The sequence below is a fragment of the Carcharhinus amblyrhynchos genome, chromosome 7 (assembly GCF_965287045.1).
Source record: "Carcharhinus amblyrhynchos chromosome 7, sCarAmb.v2.hapA, whole genome shotgun sequence".
Classification (NCBI taxonomy): Eukaryota; Metazoa; Chordata; class Chondrichthyes; order Carcharhiniformes; family Carcharhinidae; genus Carcharhinus; species Carcharhinus amblyrhynchos.
Genome location: NC_137330.1, coordinates 78,831,773 through 78,856,984, shown reverse-complemented (window position 1 = coordinate 78,856,984; position 25,212 = coordinate 78,831,773). Strand labels below are relative to the sequence as shown.

At 42.2% G+C, this 25,212-nt stretch overlaps 1 protein-coding gene across 1 annotated transcript; it reads left to right on the top strand.

Annotated features, from left to right (window-relative positions):
• Positions 1-8,033: 8,033 nt before the first annotated feature.
• ndufaf4 (NADH:ubiquinone oxidoreductase complex assembly factor 4) lies at positions 8,034-22,087 on the top strand. Its single transcript, XM_080192647.1, has 3 exons — positions 8,034-8,279; positions 18,420-18,514; positions 20,457-22,087. Exons 1-3 carry the CDS (start codon positions 8,144-8,146, stop codon positions 20,754-20,756), a joined length of 531 nt encoding a protein of 176 aa, XP_080048773.1. The 5' UTR covers positions 8,034-8,143; the 3' UTR covers positions 20,757-22,087.
• The last annotated feature ends 3,125 nt before the right edge of the window (positions 22,088-25,212 follow it).

The window sequence follows — 25,212 nt, the reverse complement described above, 5'->3', positions numbered from 1 at the left end:
GAACCCATGGAATCAGCCTGAATCTGACTCACAAATTCAGTGACATCTCCACTACCTCACCAGTTTCTGTCAGTAGTAAAACATCCCGAGGCACTTCACTGTCACATTATCAAACCAAATTTAATACCAAATCACAAAAAGAAGTACTAGGGAAGCAGAATTAATCCAGGGATGGGAGATTTTAACTACAGGATTAGGTTAGAGAAGCTGAGGTTGTTCTCCTTGGAGTAAAGGAGGCTGAGCAGAGATTTGATAGAGATGTACAAGATTATGACAGGTTTGGATAAGGTAGACAAAGATGTTGCCATTTGCTGATGTTTTCAAGGACTAAGAGCCACAGATTTAAGATTTGAGGCATGAGATTGAGGGGGAAATTTGAAGATTCTACACAGTGAGTGGTAATGACCTAGAACTGACTGCCTACAAGGGTGATGGAAACACAGGCATTTAATGATTTCAAAAGGAAAATGGTTGGGCACTCGAGAACAATAAATTTACAGGCAACAGAGACACAGTGGAGGAAAGGAACTGAGTCAATTACTCCAAATGGCCTCTTCTGTGCTGTAATGACTCTCAAGGAAAAAAGTTTTGTAAAGGAGGTAGATTTTAAGAAGCATCTTAAATGAGGGAAGAGAGTCAGAGGAGTGTAGAGGACTAGGGAGGGACTTCCAGAGTTTAGCTTTCACAGCTAACGGCAGAGGAGCAGAGTTGGTGGGAAAGAGAGGTGGAAATAAATGGTTTTATTCACAGTTGAGATGTGTCTTGGAAGCTCAACTCACACACCAAATACAGTAAGCCTCAGATAGTTGCTGGAAAGAGGGATAGTACATAAGAACATAAGAAATAGGAGCAGGAGTAGGCCATCTAGCCCTTCGAGCCTGCCCCGCCATTCAATAAGATCATAGCTGATCTGAAGTGGATCAGTTCCACTTTCCCGCTTTCTCCCCATAACCCTTAATTCCCTTGTCAACCAAAAACCTATCTACCCGTGACTTAAATATATTTAGCGAGGTGGCCTCCACCACTTCAATGGGCAGAGAATTCCAGAGATTCACCACCCTTTGAGTGAAGAAATTCCTCCTCAACTCCGATCTAAACTGAACCCCCCCCCCATCTTGAGGCTGTGCCCTCTAATCCTGCTATCCTTTCTAAGCAGGAAGAATCTCTCTACCTCTACCTTATCCATCCCTTTCATTATCTTATACGTCTCTATAAGATCCCCCCTCACCCTTCTAAACTCCAACGAGTACAGACCCAGTCTATTTAATCTCTCTTCATAGTCCAACCCCCTCATCTCCGGTATCAGCCTAGTGAACCTCCTCTGCACTCTCTCCAAGGCCAAAATATCCTTGCGCAAGTGCAGCAACCAAAACTGCACACAGAACTCCAGCTGCGGCCTCACCAGTGCCTTGTACAGTTGCAGCAAGACCTCCCTGCTTTTATATTCTATCCCCCTCGCTATAAAGGCCATCATTCCATTCGGATAGTACATAGTAAGGCAGTGGTATTTGCTGAGGGGGAAGAGGAAACAATGGTTTCAACATTCCCAAGATTTTGTTAGAGGAAATTTCTGCTTATCCAGTATGAGATGTCAGACAAGCAACACAGAAAAGGCAATGGGCCCTGTCAACCTCCCGCTGTAGTACTAAAGAACAAAGAACAATACAGCACAGGAAACAGGTCTTTCGGCCCTCCAAGCCTACACTGCTCATGCTTCCAAATAGACTATTCGTTTGTATCCCTCCATTACCAGTCTGTTCATGTGGCTATCCAGATAAGTCTTAAACGATCCCAGCGTGTCCGCCTCTACCACTTCTGACTTACCACTGAAGACTTGTGATCAAGAACTAGTTGTTCCCTTAGTTAATCTGTTCCAGTATTGCTACAACTTTGGAAATTACCTGACATTGTGGAAAATTGTCCTATTCACAAAATGCAGGACAAATTCAAGCCAGCCAACTACTGTTCCAATAGTCTACTGTCAATCATCATGAAAACAACAGAGGTGTTCTTAAGAGAACTATCAAGTCACATTTGCTCAGAAGAAAACCTGTTCACCAATATTCAGTTCATGTTCCATATTTGATTGAGTGTAACATCAAAAAGCCCTGGTTATTGAGGTCAATGGGAGATGGTGGGGGAAGGGGTAGGTTGAATTTTCCATTGATTGGAGCACAAAAGTAAAATGGTTGTGGCGAAGGTCAATCATCTCAGTCCCTGGGCATCACTGCAGAATTTCCTCAGCATAGTATCTAGGGCCCAAATAACTTCACCTGCTACATAAACAACCCTCCCTCTCTCATAAGATCCAAAATGAGGATGTTTGCTGATGATTACACAATGTTCAGCAACATTTGCAACTCCTCAAACACCAAAGCAGTCCATGTCCATATCAGCAGGATCTGGACAACATCCCAGGATGCATAGGTTAGAGGGATTAGCAGGGTAAATATATGGGGTTACGGAAATAGGGCCTAGGTGAGACTGTTATCGGTGCAGACTCAATGGGCTGAATGGCCTCCTCTGCACTGTAGGGATTCTATGATTCTAAGATTAAAGCTTGGGCTGATAAGTGGCAAGTTACATTTGCACCACACAAGTGCCAGACGGTAACCATCTTTAATAAGAGAGAATATAATCACCTGTCCTTAATATTCAATGTCATTGCTATCATTGAATCAAGTAAACACTCTCAAACTGCTTCCAACGCATTTACATCAACATCCGAGAAGCTCCCACTGACACGAAACTGAACTGGAACAGCTGTATATATGTTGGCTACAAGAGCAAGTCGGAGGCTAGGAATTTTGAGGCAAATAACTTATCTGCTTACTTCCAAAAGTCTGTCCACCAATTGTCACAAGTCACAGATGAGGAGTGTGATGGAATACTCTCCATTTGTCTGGATGAGTGCAGTTGCAAAATACTCAAGAAGCTGGACACCATCTAAGACAAAGCAGCCTGCTTTGGTGAATGGCACCACCACCTGAAGCATCCATTCCCTCTACCATCAGTGTTTTTTGGCAGCAGTGTGTACCATCAACAAGATGCACAGCAATAACTCTTCCAACCTCCTTCAACAGCACCTTTCCAATCTGCAACTTCTACCATCGAGAAGGGCAGCAGATATATGGGAACACCACCACCTGCAAGTTCCCCTTCAAGCCACAGACCATTCTGACTTGGAACTAGTTTGCCATTTCTTCACTGTCACTTGGTCAAAATGTGGAACTCCCTCTTTAACAACACTGTGGTGTACCTATACCACACTGGCTGCAGCGGTTCGAAAATGTCACCCACTGCCTGGGTTAGGCAATAAATGCTAGCCCTGCTAGTGACACCCACACCACAAGAACTACTACAAGGAACCAACAATTTAGAGACAGCAAAGAGATTGAGAGAGGTTTTGATGAGGTAGAGCTGGCTGTCCTCACCGTTCATGTTGTAGGGGGTCTTTTACTCCACATGTGGTTGTCTCCACTACCTCTCTTGGATGTGTGTGTCTCTCCTGCAGGTGAAGGAAACAACAGAACTGTCACACTGGGACGACTTCGCAGGAGAAAGAAACTGAGCCACTATTTATGCCTGACCAGTGAACCTGCTGAGTCAGTGTTTTTGAGCCACCCGAAACCCTACAGTTTTAGACTTTAGAATTATGTTCTAGCTCTGTGATCCACCAGAATGAACAGAGAGATGAGTGGGTAACACTAACGGCCAAATTTTATTCAGGAAGGAACGAAGTTAACCAGACCTGTCAATGAGCATACACAACCAGTTGCTATGCCAAGGAAGGAAGAGACTACAATGACACAACGGACATTTTTAGGTTTACACAATTTTAGACAATTCCCCCAACCACTGTTGCTCAACACTTGGCTAATTGGGGATTTCTGGAGACAAAGTGGCAGTGCTGACTTTAAGAAAAGGTCAGGGCGGGTCATCTTGTCTTCAAGGATGATGGCCCTTGGTCATGTGTGGAGATTGATATAAAAATCTTTGCTGCGCAACTCAGGCCTTCAGTCTGGGGTTGTATCCGATAATATGGTTTCTTGTGTCTTGGATCTTTAATTTGATTTGATTTGATTTAATAATATCATACAGTGAAAAGTATCGTTTCTTGTGTGTTTTACAGACAAAACATACCATTCATACAGAAGAAAGCGAGAGAGTGCAGAATGTAGTGTTGCAGTCATAGCTAGGGTGTAGAGAAAGATCAACTTTGTGCAAGGTAAATCCATTCAAAAGTCTGACTGCAGCAGGGAAGAAGCTGTTCTTGAATCGGTTGGTATGTGACCTCAGACTTTTGTATCTTTCTCCCAAAGGAAGAAGGTGGAAGAGACAATATCCTTAATTATGCTGGCTGCTTTGCCGAGGCAATGGAAAGCGTAGACAGAGTCAATGGATGGGAGGCTGGTTTGCATGATGGATTAGGCTACATTCACAATCTTTTGTAGTTCCTTGTGGTCTCGTAGAGTAGGTGCCATACCAAGCTGTGATACAACCAAAAGTAATGCTTTCTATAGTGCATCTGTAAAAGTTGGTGAGAGTCGTAGCTGACATGCAAAACTTCCTTCGTCTCCTGAAAAAGTAGAGGTGTTGATGAGCTTTCTTAACTATAGTGTCGGCATGGAGGGACCAGGACAGGTTGTTGGTGATCTGGACGCCTAAAAACTTGAAGCTCTTGACCCTTTCTACTCCGTCCCCATTTATGTAGGGTACGTTCTCTTTTACGCTTCCTGAAGTCGACGACAATCTCCTTTGTTTTGTTGACTTTGAGGGGGAAATTATTGTTACCACATCAGTTCATCAGATTCTCTATCTCATTCCTGTACTCTGTCTCATCATTGTTTGAGATCCGACCTACTACAGTGGTGTCATCATCAAACTGAAAAGTTGAATTGGAGGGGAATTTGGCCACACAATCATAGGTGTATAAGGTGTATAGTGGGGGGCTGAGAAGTAGGAGTCTGACATAGCTGTCCTTGTTATCTAAGCGTTCCAAGGTTGAGTGCAGGGCTAGGGAGATGGCGTCTGCTGTGGACCTGTCGCAGCAGTAGGCAAACTATAGTGGAACCAAGTAGCCGGGGAGGCTGGAATTGATTCGTGCCATGACGAGCCTTTCAAAGCACTTCATAATTATGGAAGTCAGAGCCACTGCCTGGTGGTCATTTGCTGGTAAATACTTGCTGAATTTCTTTCTTTGGTGTTTGAGGAGTAATTTTAGAGTCTCTTCAGCTGATGGAGCTGATAAGGAACAAGGCTGCGGCTCAGTCAAAGTTGGTTTGTTCTGGCTGGAGAAGAGTCCTTGACTGTAGTTGTGGAGAAGTGAACCACCCTTGTGCTCTGGTTAAAAGAGTCACGTATCCTTTGTCTTTATCCAATTTTAAAAAGATGCAGCCTTTGAATTTCTGGCAGGCTTCTCTCAAGGCTTGATTGAATTTTGATGAGTGCTTGGAGGTGATGAGGTGCGAAATGGTTTTGATCATTCATAAAAACCCTACAGTACAGAAAGAGGCCATTCGGCCCATCAAGTCTGCACCGACCACAATCCCACCCAGGCCCTACCCCTATATCCCTACATATTTACCCACTAATCCCTCTAACTACACATCTCAGGACAGGAAGGGCAATTTTAGCGCAGCCAAACAATCTAACTCACACATCTTTGGACTGTGGGAGGAAACCAGAGTACCCAGAGGAAACCCATGCAGACATGAGGAGAATGTGCAAACTCCACACAGACAGTGACCCAAGCTGGAAATCGAACCCAGGTCCCTGGAGCTGTGAAGCAGCAGTGCTAATCACTGTGCTACCGTGCCGCCCTGGTTCTCAGGAGGTGTAGGTTGCTTTCCCATCGAGATGGTTTTAGAAGACATAGCCTGGGCCCAAACCTTTGTTGGATTTCACAGACAACTTGGAGTCTATAATGTGTAAAAAAGCAAATTACTGTGGATGTTGAAATCTGAAACCAAAAGAGAAAATGCTGGAAAATCTCAGCAGGTCTGGCAGCATCTGTAAAGAGAAAAAAGAGCTGATATTTTGGGTCCAGACGACCGTTGTCAAAGCTTTGACAAAGGGTTATCTGGACTTGAAACGTCAGCTTTTTTCTCTGATTACAGATGTTGCTAAACAGTCTATAATGTGTATTGTCTACAGATATTGTAATGGGTGGCATTATTAGCCAGATCTAGCAGTGCCAATTTTTGTATAACTAGCAGGCTGGTTTTGCCATGACTCATCGTCCTTTGTCTGCTCAAGCAACTCCTAGATGGATTTGATAAGGCTGTGTATCTCTTTGTCTGTCGATATCTTGATGCCATTTTGCAGCCATTTTATATCCATGTGTTTTCAAGCATAGAATTTTAAGCTTGTCTGTATTTCAGCCAGTTTTATACAAATTCCACATATTGGATTAACGTCCATTAAAAGGTGGATTTACCTCATCTTACAATGTGGAAAGGAACATTCACCGCAATTTTACCATCCCACCCATCGCAGAATTGGAGCGGATGAGGACTGGACAACGGAAATATCCATTGACCTCGGGTGGGAATTTCTGGTCTTGCTTGAGTGACCATAAAATTCCACCCATTGTGTTTTTGGATGATGCTATGAAGCATCAGCCTACATTTATTCGTGGGACATGGACATCACTAGCTGGCCAACATCTATTATCTATTCCTAGTTGCCCGAGGGCACTTGAGAGTCAACCACATTACTGTGGCTCTGGAGTTACACATAGGCCAGACTAAGTAAGGATAGCAGATTTCCCTCTCGAAAGAACATTAGTGAACCAGATGAGATTTTCCAACAATCGACAACGATTTCGTGGTCATCAGTAGATTCTTCATTCCAGATATTTTTGATTGAATTCAAATTCTACCATCTGCTGATGGTAGAGCCAAAAAACATTAGCTGAAGTCTAGTTATTAACTAGACTTAACTAAACATTAGTTATGAGGAGATATTGGGTAGACTTAGCTATGAGGAGAGGTTGGGTAGACTGGGGTTGTTCTCCTTGGAAAGACGGAGAATGAGGGCAGACCTAATAGAGGTGTTCAAAATTATGAAGGGTATAGATAGGGTGAATAGTGGGAAGCTTTTTCCCAGGTCGGAGGTGACGATCACGAGGGGTCATGGGCTCAAGGTGAGAGGGACGAGGTATAACTCCGATATCAGAGGGACGTTTTTTAACGCAGACGGTGGTGGGGACCTGGAATGCACTGCCAAGTAGGGTGGTGGAGGCAGACACGCTAGCATTGTTTAAGAATTACTTGGAGCAGTGTGGGAATGGAGGGATACAAACGAATGGTCTAGTTGGACCAATGCACGGCACAGGCTTGGAGGGCCAAAGGGCCTGTTTCCTGAGCTGCACTGTTCTTTGTTCGTTGTAGTGATAATGCCACCAGGCCATCTATTTGATTAATCTAGGTGAGAAGTGAAGGGGTGAAGGATTACAAAAGAAAAGTTTACATCATTTGTTTTGTTTAACTGTACAATTGCAAGTGAATTCACAGCTTATATTTATAAATACAGATGTTGAATATCTTGTTTCAAATTGTCAGACTTCGTTTGAATCACGAATCAATTTTGTTTAAAGAAAAATATAAAAAGGAAAGTCAGTTAACACTCTGCTGCTTTTATGACCCTGTAGAAAGGAGTCAATGATTTACAAACATGAGCCAAGTTGAAGCGGAACTTTCATTTAACTGCCTTCCGAATTTGCAGAAATGAATATTCTTTATCATCTCTGTGAACAGTCTTGTGATGTTTTCTACTTTAAAGGTACTCCATAACTACAGATTATACAGAGAGGGAAATGATACTGAATGCGAATTGAGCTTGGACAATATTTTAATCAAGTCTTCTGAGCATTGTCACCTAAAACCACCCGCTCAATCTCTCAATTTACAAGCCAATTCCTCCTGCCCCTGGTTGTCAGTAGGCGGCGGTGGCTCTTCCTGAGACATGTATTTTCAGCTCGGATGTTTTATCTTTCGCATGGTGGGGAGAGTCTTTGGTCTGACAGAGCCGCGCGGACTGCCTGGGAAAGCCGGGGAGTCGGGGTGGTTGTTTAGAACGCTGGTCCCGGACTGGAGCTGGTCTTTGGAACGTCGTCCGGAGGCTCGGGAAAGATGTAACAATGGGGGCGCGTTTGACACGGGCGATACGGAACTTCAACCTGGAGAACAGGGTGCACGTGGAGATCGGCAAGCAGAAGCCGTCGAGCGCCCCGCGGCACCCGGGCAGCCAGGCGCTGATCCAGCAGCAGCTCAGCGGTGAGGACTGCAGTTAACGACCGCTGGGCCGAAACTTCCAGTCAAACCCGGCCGTCCCCTTTCCTCTCTCTCTCTCTCTCCCTTCTGTGCAGTTTTTTCCAGTTTCCAAAACTTAAGAGAGTATTTGTTTTGCAAACCGAGTTAGTTTGTTTGAAGCTGGGGAGGTCAAGGTGATCTGGAGGTTGTGTGACTACCATCAGCCTAACCTGGCTTTAATTCTTTTTTCAAACCATACAATGTAACTAGGAAGACCAATTTTATGTAGTATGGTTCCTGTGATTTATTTTTATGAAGTTAAAATCCGTGTAATGTTTGATGTGCAGCATCTTTTTCCTCTGGCCTCAAAATAAACCTAAATAGGTATCTGGTTTAATCCGTACGGGAGATTCTACTTCCCGTTAATTGTAAATTGTGAACACAGTGAGGACTGACCTTAGCAACTGCTGTGATCACTCCTAGACACAATTACCATGCTGAAAATGAAATTAAAATTACACCATGATAACAGTGCAGTAATGCATGTTTCCAGGTCATATATCTTGGATGGTGATGTTACTGGAGTTGCAGCTTTTTTGCAGATTGCCTGCTGCCCATCCTGATCCCATGACTGCGTACTTTCAGGTTGCTTTTCAATATAAATTCTGATAAATCACAATTTGTGCAATTGTCACATCATGAAAATGAGAGCTGTAATCTTCAGCTCCCAACACAGCCTTCACTTCCTTCCGTTAATTCCTCACCCAGCCATTTTCCGGCTGAACCAGACCAGGTGTAATTCCCTGGCAATGGGCCAAACTAAAGATGCATGTCAGGAAATGGGTGGCGAGGTGCCTCCGTGGTTAGTGCTGCTGATTCTCAGCGCCAGGGACCTGAGTTCATTTCCAGTCTTTGACTGTGTGGAGTTGGCACATTCTCCACGTGTTTGCGGGGTTTCCTCTGGGTGCTCCGGTTTCCTCCCATACACCAAAGATGTGCAGGATAGATGGATTGGCCATGCTCGTTTGCCCCTTAGTGTCAGGGCGATTAGCGGGGTAAATATGTAAGGTTATGGGGATAGGGCCTGGCTTGATTGGCCAAGTGACCTCTTTCTGCACTGTAAGGATTCTGTGAAACCATGAAAGTCCCAACTTAGAAATCATGTGGGAAAGTTCAACTTCCAATGGGCCATTTCCCTGCTGCCTCATGTGCTCTGAATGTCTCTGACTCTGAGTTAGATTTGGACAGTTCCTCCGTACATGCCTAAATAGTTACTAAGAAAATGTTGGACCAGTTAAAACCTAGGTGAAATCCTGGGTCATTACAAAATTGGCCCTCCCAATCGTGCACCCACAATTTCCCCAACTCTCCTTTCAACACAAATACTTCCTGACCTGACTCCCCACCTCATCCCTTCACTCGCCTTCAACCTTGGTATTTAAATTTGCCAGAAGGCAGCTAGTGCTGAAAAAGAGGGGCGTAGGGGCTTGTCTTTCTCTGACCCTACTAAGATTCAATGGATTTCTAGGTGGGATGCTGCACTCCATTTTTCTGGGAGAGCTGGCTTCAGAAGACCCCAGTAGAAATTTGGAGCAGCATTAGGTCAGGGAAATTTTTTGACATAGTAGCAATCTGACAATTATTACCATTCCTCAGAAGAATTGGGCCAATGTTTTGCCCCTGTTGCCCTATTTGTAAACCATATATCTCAAAAACTGAGGGATCTTGACAAGGCTAGGTATAAAGTTAGAGTATAGCCCAAGGACAACCTGATTAGTTTTTGGAAAAGGCGCAGACCTGGATCCAGATTCTGGCATTTTTTAAAAGGATTTGGTAACATTGGGCAATTTTTGTGGGTTGTATTATTTAGGATGTTGTTGTTTTGGAATGATGTGAATTGTCTCAGCTGTCAAAATGTGAGCAGAATTTTCAGAGCAGGTTATTGGTGGATTGGCCTGAAGCTTTCTCAGTGAGGTGGAATCTTGGAATAAATCTGTTTCTTTTTCACTTTTTATAGTTACAGAGCTCAGCCAAGCAACAAAAAGCTTTGAGGAAGAGTTGCCTAATTGTAATAATGTGAAGTTTAAAAAATTGTCAGGAGTATGCACTCCACTGAATGCCCTTGTGACTTGTTTTTGTGGTACTGTTCAACTTAGAACTGCATTTTAAAACCCATGTTGCAATGAATTAATTGATTTATACTTTGTCTATGGAATACATAAATGATATTTCTGTCAAAGAAAGTCATATTCTTTGAAGACAAGTCTAGAGTTTCTTCAATTTTTTTCCCAATATTTCAATTCCTTGATTCTAAGAATCAGTCTTTTGATAGTTTCTTTAACTGTTCCTTGTGCCTTTTTGATGAATTCTGGGTGCAGTACTTAGAGTGTAGTGTCTAGACATCTGAAGAATTGATTTCTCAGTTTGTATGTTTAATTTTTTTTAGTGTGTGTTTGTTCAACTTGATTTGTTGACTGTCGCTTCACTGTGATTGGACACACACATCAATTGTTGTTGTACCAGTTGACACTTTCTCAGCCCTGTTCATGGACCAGCTTTTAATATATAGAACTACATCAATCTTACAACAGCGTGTAGATGTCGATGTTTACTCTACCTACAAGCACACAATTCTGATTACGTTTGCCTGCCTTGTTGCTAGGTCTCTGCAACCTCTTTTTCTTTAACCTATTTACTTAATCCAGTCTTGGATATTACTTTTGCTAACTGCTATTTCTGAAAGTGAATTCTGTAGCCTCTCAACTGTGTGAAGAGTTTCTTTAGATTTAGCCTAAATCCCCTGCAATTTATCTTTCATCTGTGACTCTCAATCTGAGTCCTTCAATTACCAGAGATAATCTACTTGCATCGATCCTACCCCATCCTTTTGTGATTGTAAAAAATCTCTAGCATATCAGCAGCATCAATTTGCAGTTATATAGTGATTTTAACATTGTTTAATTGCGCTCCTGTGCAGTACCTTGTGACATTGTGCAAAGTTGAACTACCTAAAGGGGAATGAATGATCAGCTCTGGTTTGGAGTAGCAGCCGAAACATATGGTGGAATAGACAGAGGGAAATTCAAGTTCTATAAATACTGAGTACTCTTGGGAGTTGCTAGACCAAGAGCCATCATATTGCCTCAGTGTTTACATTGTGCTAACACAAAGCTACAAGCTTTCAAACCTTCCGTTTTATTCAAATATGCCCATTCCAGACATCATCCTTTTCAATGTCAGTATCTTTAAAAAAGTCTTCTTAACCTGAGGTGCTGCCTTTAAGAACATAAGAAGTAGGAGCAGGAGTAGGCCATCTAGCCCTTCAAGCCTGCCCCGCCATTCAATAAGATCATGGCTGATCTGAAGAGGATCAGTTCCACTTTCCTGCTTTGTCCCCGTAACCCTTAATTCCCCTGTCTATCAGAAACCTATCTACCCGTGACTTAAATATATTCAGCGAAGTAGTCTCCACCATTTCAACGGGCAGAGAATTCCAGAGATTCACCACCCTTTGAATGAAGAAGTTCCTCCTCAACTCTGATCTAAACTGCACCCCCCCCTTATCTTGAGGCTGTGCCCTCTAGTCCTGCTATCCTTTCTCAGCGGGAAGAATCTCTCTACCTCTACCCTATCCATCCCCATAATTATCTTATATGTCTCTACGATCCTCCCTCATCCTTCTAAACTCCAATGAGTACAGACCCAGTCTATTTAGTCTCTCTTCATAGTCCAACCCCCTCATCTCCGGAATCAGCCTAGTGAACCTCCTCTGCACTCCCTCCAAGGCCAATATATCCTTGCGCAAGTGTGGCGACCAAAACTGCACACAGTACTCCAGCTGCGGCCTCACCAGTACCCTGTACAGTTGCAAGACCTCCCTACTTTTATATTCTATCCCCCTCGCTATAAAGGCCAGCATTCTATTCGCCTTCTTGGTATCTTGCTGCGCCTGCAGACTGGGTTTTTGCGACTCGTGCACAAGGACCCCCAGGTCCCTCTGCACCGTAGCATACTGCAGCTTTTCGCCTTTTAAATAATAATCCCTCCCACTATTATTTCTACCAAAGTGGATACGTAACACTTGCTAACGTTGTACTCCATCTGCCAGGTCCTTGCCCTCTCGCTCAGCCTATCCTGATCTCTCTGCAGACTTTCCATGCCCTCCACGCAATTTGCTTTTCCATTCTTCTTCGTGTCATCAGCAAATTTCGTCACCCTACACTCAGCCCCCTCTTCCAGATCATCTATATAAATGGTAAATAGCTGAGGCCCCAGCACCGATCCCTGCAGCACTCCACCAGTCACCAACCGCCAACCAGAATAGCACCCATTGATACCAACATTTTGCTCCCTATTAGACAGCCAATCCTCTATCCACGCTAACACCTTACCCCCAACTCCATGCACCCCAACCTTCTGTAGCAACCTTTTGTGAGGCACCTTATCAAACACCTTTTGGAAATCTAAAAACACCACATCCACCAGTTCCCCCCTGTCTACCGCACTAGTCACATCCTCACAGAAATCCAATAAATTAGTCTAACATGACTTCCCCTTTACGAATCCGTGCTGCGTCTGCTCGATCAAACCATTCTTTTCTAGGTGCCTCGCTATTTGTTCTTTGACTAGTGGAGTGCCCCAGGGGTCGGTGCTGGGGCCTCAGCTATTTACCATTTATATAGATGATCTGGAGGAGGGAACCAAGTGTATGGTGTCAAAATTTGCTGATGACACCAAGATTGGTGGAACGGCAAATTGCGCGGAGGGTGTGGAGAGTCTACAGAAGGATCTAGATAGGCTGGGCGAATGGGCCAGGAAATGGCAAATGGAATTTAGTGTTGGCAAGTGCGAGGTGGTCCACTTTGGTAGGAAGAATGGTAGGAAGGATTATTACTTACATGGCGAAAAACTGCAGCAGGTGACGGTGCAGAGGGACCTCGGGGGTCCTTGTGCATGAGTCGCAAAAACCCAGCTTGCAGGTGCAGCAGGTGGTCAGGAAGGCGAATGGGATGCTGGCCTTCATAGCGAGGGGGATTGAATATAAAAGTAGGGAGGTCTTGCTGCGGCTGTATAGGGCATTGGTGAGGCCGCAGCTGGAGTACTGTGTGCAGTTTTGGGTGCCGTACTTACGCAAGGATATTTTGGCCTTAGGGGGAGTGCAGAGGAGGTTTACTAGGCTGATACCAGAGTTGAGGGGGTTGAGCTATGAGGAGAGGCTGAATAAACTAGGCTTGTACTCGTTAGAGTTTAGAAGAATGAGGGGAGATCTCATTGAGACATATAAGATGATGAATGGGATGGATAGGATAGAGGTGGAGAGACTCTTCCTGCTCAGAAAGGACAGTAGGACTAGGGGGCACAGCCTCAAGATAAAGGGGGGTGCGGTTTAGAACGGAGTTGAGAAAGAACTTCTTCACTCAAAGGGTGGTGAATCTCTGGAATTCTCTGCCCGTTGAAGTGGTGGAGGCTACCTCGCTAAATATTTTTAAGACGGGCGTTGATGGGTTTTTGATAAGAGAGGGGATTAAGGGTTATGGGGAGAGGGCGGGAATGTGGAACTGAGCCACGACAGATCAGCCATGATCTTATTGAATGGCGGGGCAGGCTCGAAGGGCTAGATGGCCTACTCGTGCTCCTATTTCTTATGTTCTTATGTTGTATTCTAGCATTTTTCTAACTACAGACATTAAACTAACTGGCCTTTAATTCCCTGCCTTTCGTCTGCTACCTTTTTTAAACAGCGGCGTAACATTAGCCGTTTTCCAATCTTCTGGCACTTCCCTGGAGTCCAGCGAATTTTGATAAATAATTACTAAGGCATCCACTATCACTTCTGCCATTTCTTTCAGAACCCTAGAATGCCTTCCATCCGGTCCTGGGGACTTGTCCACCTTCAGTCCCATTAGTTTATCAAGCACTACGTCTCTAGTGATAGTAATCGCATTTAGGCCCTCATCTTCTACCCTCCTATCTTTAATATCCGGCAAACTATTTGTGTCCTCCTCCATGAAGTCTGAGGCAAAAAACTTATTTAAAGCCTCAGCCATTTCATTATCGCCCACTGCTAAATGTCTTATGAGCCTGTATCCCCATATCCTTTTAATCTTCACTAACATCTGGCTAATTGTCAGTTATTACTGTTATTTCTTCTTTCATAGAATCCTTACAGTACAGAAGGAGGTCATTCAGACCATCGAGCCGCATCCACAGCAATTCCACCCAGGCCCTATTCTCATGACTCCATGAAAACTGGCTGGGAAATAGGAGACAGAGTAGTTGTCGAGGGGACCTTTTCTGGCTGGAGGCCAGTCACCAGTGTTGTGCCGCAGGGCTCAGTAGTGGGACCTCTCCTCTTTGTAGTATATATAAACGACTTGGAAGAGGGTGTACGTGGTGTGATCAGCAAATTTGCAGATGACACCAAGATGGTAGGATTGGCAGATACTGAGGAGGACTGTCAGGTGACACAGCAGGATATAGATAGGTTGGTATATTGGGCAGATAGATGGCAGATGGAATTTAATCTTGACAAATGCGAGGTGATGCATTTTGGAAGGAATAATACAGGGAGGAGTTATGTGATAAAAGGTAGACCGATTAAGAGTATAGAGATACAGAGGGACCTGGGAATGCAGGTGCACAACTCTCTGAAGGTGTCAACACAAGTAGAGAAGGTTGTGAAGAAAGCTGATGGAATGCTAGCCTTTATAGGAAGGGGTATAGAGTATAAGAGCTGCTGTCTAATGCTTTAGTTGTACAGAACGTTGGTTAGACCGCGTTTGGAGTACTGCGTCCAGTTCTGGTCACCTTACTACCGGAAGGACATGGAGACCCTGGAGAGGGTGCAGAGGAGGTTTACCAGGATGTTGCCTGGCATGGAAGGACTGAGTTACGAGGAAAGGTTGGAGAAACTGGGGCTCTTCTCCTTAGAAAGATGGAGATTAAGGGGTGATATGATAGAGGTATATAAAATACTGATGGGAATAGATAGGGTAAACAGTGGTAGGCTTTTCCCTAGATTGGGGACAATTACGAGAGATCACAATCTAAGGGTGAGGGGGGAGAAGTATAATTTGGATATGAGAGCAAGGTTTTTCACGCAGAGGGTCGTGGGGGTGTGGAACGCGCTACCGAGTAAGGTGGTGGAGGCAGGCACGTTGGACTTGTTTAAGGTTTATTTAGACAGACACATGAGCGAAGCAAGGATGGAGGGTTATAGTGGAGGGTATTAAATAGGGTCAGAGCCTTGGGACGACACCGGAAATGTAGTTTTATATGTTAAAGTATTGTCTTTTCATTCCACAGGGTCGGTCCACCTTGTTGTCAAACGAGGGGCATGCATACGGTGGGTCGTGCGTGGGCTGCTCTTGGAGGTTCCGGGAGTGGCCTAGTACTTCGTGTCGTTGTGTGTGCTTAATCCTGGACCAGCAGATGGGCACCGCAACAGCTCAGTGACTATCAGTGCTAGCTGTGCAGGTACATGGATTTGGGCCTGTGTCTGTGGGAGTTTGCACATTCTCCCTGTGGTTGTGTGGGTTTCCTCCGGGCACTCCGGTTTCCTCCCACACCCCAAAGATGTGCTCTTAGGCTGATTGGTGTACCAAATTGACTCTATTCTCCCCTGAATCTGGCTACATTAGGGGTTCCACTCACATACACACAGGGCGGGGTAGGTGTGGGAGGATGTGGCGGCACAGGCTCGTTGGGCCGAAGGGCCTGTTTCCCGTGCTGGGATGTTCTTTGTTCTTTGTGTTTACCCCACTAACCTCCCCAACAATAAGGGACAGTATAGCATGACCAATCCACCTAATCTACACATCTTTGGAGCGTGGGAAGAAAGCGGATTACCCACAGGAAACCCATGCAGATACTGGGAGAATGTGCAGACTCTGCAAACTCTGATAGTCATCCGAGGCTGGAATTGAATCTGGATACCTGGCGTTGTGCTTGCCACTGTGCTGCCCCTTCAGAATATGTGATGAAATGAGTACTGAAATTGAATTTTATCTAATTTATTTGTCCGTTCTCCGATTTCAGCACCAGACACTTATCAGTTTTGCCACGCTGTTGCAGCCACTGACTGTCATGGTGGCACTTGCTAGCTCCCAAGTGACCTAGCCATTTCGCTCAGGTTGGCAAATGTCTTGCAGGTGTGGAAATGTATGTTTAGGGCCTTCAAGTATCTTCAAATTGGACATCTTTGGGTGCCCTTCTGGTCAGCTGGTTTTGGCTACCTTGCTATACAGCATGTCCTTGGGTATGTGACTGTCTTCCATGCTGCAAATGTGCCTGAGCCAGCTTGAAGCATGCCAATATATTTTGGAGATTTGCGACTGGGAGAATTGGAGAATGCCACTTCATTAATGCCTTTTGATGGATTACAAAATAGGCAGTGAAAAGAAGTGGCTTCAGAATCAAGACCTTTGCAACACCAGTACTCGGTACTCGCCAGATTGAGAGAAAGTCTTACCAAGAAAATACAGCAGAGGAACAGGCCCTTCGACTCACCAAGCTTGTGCTCACCATGATGCCCTAACTAAAAAAAAACCTTCTGCTCTTAGTCCACATTTCTCTATTACCTCCCTATTCATGTAACCCATTCAGATGCCTCTTAAATGTTCCTAATGAGCCTGCTTCCACCACCTCCTCTGGCAGCACATTCCAAACATCTTCCACTCTCTACGTACTTCCAAATATCTATTTGATCAGTTCTAACAAATTTTTAATTTGGGCCTAGGTATGCAACCCCTAATGCTGTACTTAATTTAACCCTTTCATGTGGTACATTGTCCTATGCTTCAATATAGTCCATGCACACTACATCCACTGCATTTCCCACAAATACCACCTCTGTCACTCAGGAGTTCTAGGATGATTGTCAAGCATGATCATCTCTTTAGAAATCAGTGCTAGTTACTTTTAACTATTTATTTAGGTACGTTTTTTTATTATTTTTATTTATTTGTGGGGCATGAGTGTTGCTGGCTGGCCAGCATTTATTTCCTTCTCTAGTTGCTCTTGAACTGAATGTCTCACCCAGTAAATTTCAGAGGACAGTTGAGAGTCAACCACATTGTTGTCGCTCTGGAGTCACATGTAGGTCAGACTAGGTAAGGACAGATTTCCTTCTGTAAAGGACATTAGTGAACAAAATTGGTTTTTCCAACAATCGACAATGGTTTCATCATCATCAGTGGATTCTTAATTCCAGATATCTTTTATTGAATTCAAATTCCACCAGCTGCTGTAGCGGGATTTGAACCCTGGTCCCCAGAACTTTAGCTGAGTTTCTGGATTAATAGTCTAGTGATAATAACACTAAGCCATCATCTCCCCAAATAATTTCATTCTTAATTAGATATTCTGTAAAAGGACAAAATTCTGTATCCAGCCTAGTTATTCAGGTGCTGTTGATCTATCCCAGTTACTTCAGTAATGAGCTTGAAACTTCCTTTACGTTTGAATGAGGAGTAGGCCACTTGGCAAATCGAGTCTGCTCTGTCTTTTAACAAGATTGTGGCTGACCTGATTGCGACTTCCCACCTTTCGCCCTCTTATATGTCAAGAATCTACCTAGCTTGACCTGAAAAATATTCAAAACTCTGCTTCCACTGCCATTTGAGAAAGAAAGCTCCAAAGACTCAACCCTCTGAGTGAGAAAAATTATCCTTATCTCTGTCTTTGATGGGCGACCCCTTATTTTTAAACAGCGACCCTAAGTTTTACATCTTCCCACGTCCATACTATCAAGACCCCTGAGAATCTTGTGTTTCAATGAAGTCACCTTTTATTCTCCTAAGCCTTCTTTGAACTGCTTCCCGTGGAGTTGCTGCAGATAGGCCAAGAAAGGGAAAATGTATCTGACTCTATTTCAGTGACGAGTTTGAAAATTTCTTTGCTTGTATGCGGGTTAATATTGACACATTTACCCTAATGCTGAAGTAAATTAAAAAGCCAGTTGTCGAGAAATTAGCAGGGAGCTGTTGGACCAAATTTGAGATATATTGTAATCACTTCTTGCATTGTGCCTGTTTGATTAAGTTACTGGTTCAGAAATATGATCCATGATAAGACAGATTTTCTTGGCTTTTTTTGTGCTGAGTTGGTGTCAGGCTGCATCTTTCAGTCAGAATCGTGCAATTAAATTATAATGTTCTTTTACAGACCTTCCCGAAGCCCGTGACGTTCACAACAAGAATGAAGAACTTGTGTCTTTACTCAAAGATGTATATGTTGATTCAAAGGATATTCCTGCAAAAGTAAGTATTTGTTATAGATGCGCTCTTGCTGAAAATATGCTGAATCGCTGCAGATAAAACTTTCATATGTCTTGTGTTTTGCTGACTGATTTTCCTCCTGGTCCTTTGTTTCTAGCATCAGTGAATAAAATGAGCATTACCGTTCAAATGTGCCTACATTGCTTAAAGACCCTTCAATGTGATGAAATTCAGCTTTTGTGCTTATTGTGGAATTTCTATCATTTTCCTCTTCCTGTTCTCTCCATTGAAACTACCTGATATTTGGATTCTTAGTGGTGTCAAGGGACACCTTTTTTCCAGATCTCTCCTGCAGTTCTTTAATCTCCAATCTGTTTTGACAATTTAAAACAAAATTTGAAGTACTAATTTTTTTCTCTTTCAAAGGCTTGCCAATCCAATAGGAGTTCTTTGTTCCTTTTTTTTCTGGATGTCAGTAGCAGATGCAGGCATTGTTTGACTGACCTACTTTAGTTGCCTCCCTTATTGACTTTGCATCTTATTAGCAATGGGTTAGAGGTCTTCTGCAGATGAAAAGGCTTTTCAGCGTAGGGAAATGAATGGATGTTTTTCAAATCAACAAAATATCCAAGAGAATCTCTTACAGTAACACCACCTTTTAATTTATTTCATGTAGCGCTAAGTACAGTGGATCAGATTTGGAAGCACGTTAGATTCCCAATCCACTCGATTCAATTCTGGAGTAATTAAATTAGCAAGTGCCAAGCTTTCGCTGCTATATCTCCCAGAAGGGGAACAGTGCTTAGCTGTCAGTGACAATTTCAGTAGGAAGTTTATAAAGATGTTTGGGAGTAGACAAAGCAGCTCATTAGCATCGCACCCACCATCTTAAACATCAACCACTGACATACAGTGGCAGCAGTGTGTACCATCTATAAGGTGCACTGTAGGAATTCATAGGCTTCTTAGTCATCACTTTCCAAACCCACGACCACTACCATCTGATGGGACAAAGGCTGAGACACATGGGAGCACCGTCACCTGGACATTCCCCTGCAAGCCACCCACCATCTTGACTTGGAAATATATCGCTATTCCTTCGTTGTCACTGGGTCAAAGTCCTTGAACACCCTTCCTCACAGCATTGGTGTTTCTACAACACGTGGACTGCAGCGGTTCAAGAAGGCAGCTCACTACCACCTTCTCACTGGCAGTGTGGGCAATAAAAGATGGCCTAACCTGCAACGAATAAAAAATGTGTACACTTCACCCTGCCACAGCATTAATGGGCGTAATTAATGCATCCAGAAAAAGTAATTAAATCTTGTTAACAGATTATACTGCTGCAGTTGTCCTTTCCTTTCATGATTGTGTAGCAGCTAGCTGCTTTAATATCAATAGGTTGGGAGTTTATGTAAGAAAATCTTTGTCTTTATTTGCAAAGCTGCATGGCAGAAATAAAGTGCAGGAATCAATATGCTAGTTCTTCATCACAGTACTTGACAATGTGTGTAAATCAACTGAAAAAAATGGACCCCAAGCTTAACAATCATTGCAAATGCAATGATCCCTCATAAAAATTACACATCTGGGCAAGGGAAGATCACATGGCAACGTGTACTGAAAGTCTTAATGCAACAGCCCTGTGGGAAGTGAATAGACTAATTTACCAAATTAAACAATTGAAATGAACTTAACTATTTGTAAATGTGGCTTTGTGCAATGTGCCTAATATCTCACCAGTAATGGTTGTCTCTATATACTCCTTCTCTTCTACCTCTATGCCCATTATGCAGATGAGTTATGGATGTTTAGAGAGGTCATCTCTGTTTCCTCTCAGTTACAAATTGAGTTGTTTGCAGATATGCTGCAACAACTTTTAGTTTTGTAATACATCGTTCCTGAAAACTAATTTTGTAAAACATCGTTCCTTTATAATTACTGTTGTCTTAGATATTTTATTGTTATTATTTCACTTTTCCAGAGACTTATAACTGCTGAAACATCCAAGCAGCTGCAGGAGCACAGACTTCTGAATTCGACCATGAGTTATGACCTATTCAACATTACAAAGGTTCCCAAAGGCAAGCTGAGCATACCGGAGGCTCTTGTAATCCTCAACAACCACAAGCTCCAGCCCCAAGTATGGACAGTTGACAAAATAGCTGAAGATTACAGTTTAGATGTTAAAGATGTTAAAGGACTGTTGGAGTTTTTCAAACCATTTGAAATAAAAGTTCTACCTCCAAAACACGATGATAAGGAACGTCTAATTGCAAGTTAGCAAATATGAACACTTCCAGACTATTCAGTTTTAAATTCTTGCTAGTAAATGAGTTTGATACCTTTACAATATTTAAGATTTTCAATGTGTTGATGTTATGGGAACAGTATGGATGTTGTGTCGAGAAGCATTAGACTCTACTGAGACCTGTGGGTGAATTAGAGCAAGACCACAAAGCTGTACACTGGATATAATAGCTTATCATCATTGCAGTGTAGTCTTTCGCTTGTTAACTGTTCATACTGTACCGAGTGTCCAGTTGCAATCTGTTTGTCACATTAAAACTCACAAACACATAATCTTGGAAATGTGCAACCACTCTAGCCAGCTTGTTGTGGCTAACTGTATTTTCCAGTTTCTAGTACATGTTAGCAACTGAGTTCCAATTCACGCTTTATACTGATGACTCACTGCCTGGTTTCAGTAAAGGCCTCTTGCTATGTAATATTGTATTCACTTAATCCTTGGCCAACAAATTGGTTACCTCAATGTAATATATCTTGAGGGAGTTTTCTCTTTTTGGTCCTGTTAATATAAAATAAGTAAAGTGCAAATATATTTTTTTGTTTCCTCCAAGCTTGTGAATGTACTTTAACCTTGGATGCACTGATACAGTTAAAATGCTTTGTCTGCAAAATATTTGAGATAAAGTTTCATTGAGGCTATGGTTTCATTCTCCTCTCTATTCATCAGTGCCTCTCTCAGGTCGTTCCAATTTCTTGTAGCGTTGATGCTTTAGTATGTTTGTTTCCTCGGATTGATAAATGCAGGTAAATTACTTGCCTCTTGAGGGAAATGGCTATGTGTTCAAGACCCACTTCAGAGGCTTGAGTACGTAATGCAGTCTGGCACTTTAGTGTAATACTGAGCGAATGTTGCATTGTTGGAGATATTGTTTTATAGATGAAATGATAAGCTCAATTTCCGTTTACCCTCTTGGGTTGACATTAAAAACAGTACTATCCAGAGAAATTTGAATTTCTCCAGTCTTCTGAGTAACACTTGTCCCTTAGTCAACATTGCTGTGGTTCTTTAACTCATTGCTCATTGGCCATATGCACAAATTGCCTGCCTTCTTTCCCTACGTTGCAATCTTTCTAAAGTCAATTATTTGTTGAGAAGTATCTTTAGGTCATGAAAGTTGCTATGTAAATTTAACTTTTTCCCTTGTGTCACATTTAGCTGCACTGTTAATTGTGTGTTTGGGGAGTGTTGCGGGGGGGTGCGGTGGTGGAAATGAATCAAATTGCACTTATCTTTTGGACTAATATGTCTAATTTGTTCAAACCGTGCTATTAAATATTTCTGTGATTTCAAATTTTCAAATTCTACGTTGCAGTCACTGACCAAATTGTCATACAAGATAACCAGTAGAGGGAGCGGTTTGACAAAGATGAAAATTTGAACGTGAAGATGCATGACTGATGTAACTACGGTCATTTGACAAGCACAATTTCACTAATTTTTTAAAACTAGGTTGTATGCTAAAGAAACTACATTTTGGCTGTGAATCTAAAACTTTTCACCTGAGTTTTTCAGGTTTGCAAATATGGTGGAAAGTATATAACTAATGTTGGAAGTCAGTTGTAAATTTCTAGAGCAGCTTACTGTACCGTAGCCTTGTTTCCTTACCGGTTTAACATACATGGTCTTCAGCCTGTGAAATAAAAATGATGAAAGTTACAAAATATTATAACTTCCAACTGTCTCCCTTTAAATACCAAATTCTTAGCTAAGCGACTTGAAAATGTTCCATCTTCTCATGGACTGATCTTCTCTGCCCAAATTCTCTGCTTATATTGATGACAAAAGATATCAATATAACATCATTCACATTATTCCAGCCCAAGCAATATCATTTTGTCTGCTACTCTTCGTTTTCTGCTCACCTATCTATATAGCCAGGTACATTCATCTGCCTTAGTCCCCATCACAACAACTGCTTAAACACGCAATTCATGTTTTACAGCAAAAAAGTCATTCATTAGTTTCTCTTTGGGGAACAAAAGTTAGGATGTTGTGTTGAATTGTAGGATTGTGACCATATAGATAGGTGAGCAGAAAATCAAGTGTAGCAGACAAAATGATATTTCTTGGGCTGGAATAATGTGAATGATGTTATGTTGATATTGACACAGAAATAGTTTTGCTATTTTTACTGTTTCTAAAACTGGTTTCTTGGAATATGGAGTTGCAAGGGGTATTCATTAATACCCAGTAAGGAAGAGGATGAAGTTTCAATTTTGAAGGATAGTATGCTTCTGAATAGATTACAAAAAATTGCAGAGTGGCTACAAGATTAAAATGGAATTGCACTCGATGGTGATGGAATAGGATGATGTCACATAATTTGTTGGAAGTCCATTAATATTGAGTGATCGTCCCATTGTGCAAGATGCCAACTTGCCCATAGTTTTCCCCAAAGAACAATGAATGCTAAAGCTGCCTAGAAACTTTGAAATAAAAATAGAAACTGCTAGAGGAACGCAGTAGGTTGGGCACTATCTATGGTGAGAGAAACAGTTAACTTTTCGAATCCAATGATGACTTGTTTGGAAGAATTTTTTTTGCAAACTCTGAATATTCATTTTTCATCCATTGGTTGTGTAAGATCCAGAGTGCAAGAAAAAAGTCAATTTTTTTAATGAAGTCAATAAACTTATCTATTGCACCCCCCACTCCCACCACCATCTCTGCCAACCATATTGGAAAGCAACACAGACTTGGTCTTGCCCTTAACAAGCACTTTCATCATGTACCATTCCTGAGGATCAACCTGGGCTTCATCTACCACTTCCCATTTAGAAGCAAGCTGAGTTCCTGCTCCTACCACCAGCTCTGTTCCAAGAGATCTACTTGTTTACTCTTCCTATCCACCCATGCAGAAAGGAACAGTGAGGAAATGGGTGAAGAATTACTGCCCCAAATGTTCTTGAACCTGAATTTTAAACTCCAATGCTCCTCCTGTTCTCAGCTCTTTAGGCCCTACTGCTGGTTTGAGGCACTTTAACATATAACAGTTTTTTCAATGTGGAACAGATTGGTATGGGTTGTAAATAAGCTACAAGAGCTATGAGTAGCTGATTGTCCTGGTGAAGTACAAAACCAGTTAATGGATGGCCGTAGTGATACTAGGGCAGAATTTTCAATAAGGTGATGAGAATTTATTTTATGCAAATGACTATAGTCGCTTTGCCTAGTGTTATACCAGGGGTCAGGAAAAAAGCACAGATTATGGTCTTGGACCTAAACTCCAGACCTTATTAGAAGCTGTCATTCCAGGAACAAAGCTTTATATATAACCTTTTGACAGGAATAATGAAAATTATTAGTCAAACTGAAATATTTCTGCCAATTTCTTCCTAAAGCTCCATTTGTAAATCACTTAAAATTTTAACCTCTATCATGATTATTTGAGTTAATTCAAAGAGCATGGATTGCTTAAACATTCTGTTCTAAAGGATGATTTATAATGTGTGAATATTGCTGGTCAATTTGTTATGCACCAAATCTTGCTGCTGGCGTTATTTCTTAAATTGAGGGGTTTTTTTGTGAATATATTTTTATAATGTGAATCTGTGTTAGATATTGTATTTCTTTAATATGTAGCCAGCAGGCTGATGAATAGCTGGATTCCAGCTATATCATATAAAATATTCCGTGATATAGTGTGTCAACCTTGTGCCTGTTTTATTAATACCGCTCAAAAGTTTCTCGTGATTAACTTGACTTAAAGTCACTGAAAGTTACTTCTAAAAGCTATGTTGAATGAATTACTAGTTTCATTCTCTAGTAAGATTCTTAGATATTTCTTTAACATATAAAAACATGTGCCACTAATGCTGACATGTTCAAAGCTAGTTCGGGTTGAAGACCACAAACAGGTGTACGCAGCAGAAAGTAGCTATTCTTATTTAGATTTGGAGTCTTGCCCAGACTAGGGCAGGTTCAGCTTCAGGCAATTTTTTTAAACCAGCATTAAAACAATTTCTATGCTTGAGGTGGGTTATGTGCAAAATTTCCTTGTTTTTTTGCTCTGCTTTACCTGATTTCACCTAGATTTTGCTGACAGAACTAACAAACTCCCATTTCATGATGGATGATTATTGTTTTCCTAACTGACCATTCAGCATTTGGTTATTTTCATCAACTTGACTAGCTGGATTTTCTTAATTTGTGCCAACATGTTCAATTATGACTTATCACTGTTTGATGAATAATAAACTTTGCAACAATTTGGCTTTGTCTTTAATGTAACATGGATTTTGAATACCACAAGTGGTATGCCTGAGATGTGACTCCTGAAATCCAATGGAGAGGAGGTTTGTGCATTCATGCATTTTGTTTTAATAATAAATCTGTCATGTCATTGCTCCTAGCAAAGCAAATGACACATTGCGCTAGCTTTTGGTGTACCAGTATCAGTGAGGCTGTCAAACTCTGTGTTATTCAGGGT

What these genes read in the sequence shown, in the direction of transcription:
- ndufaf4 (XM_080192647.1), top strand. Translation starts at nt 8,144, where the DNA reads ATGGGGGCGCGTTTGACACGGGCGATACGGAACTTCAACCTGGAGAAC. An exon ending in GATCCAGCAGCAGCTCAGCG is followed by an intron (nt 8,280 to 18,419) that starts GTGAGGACTGCA and finishes GTTCTTTTACAG; the next exon opens with ACCTTCCCGAAGCCCGTGAC. An exon ending in CAAAGGATATTCCTGCAAAA is followed by an intron (nt 18,515 to 20,456) that starts GTAAGTATTTGT and finishes TCACTTTTCCAG; the next exon opens with AGACTTATAACTGCTGAAAC.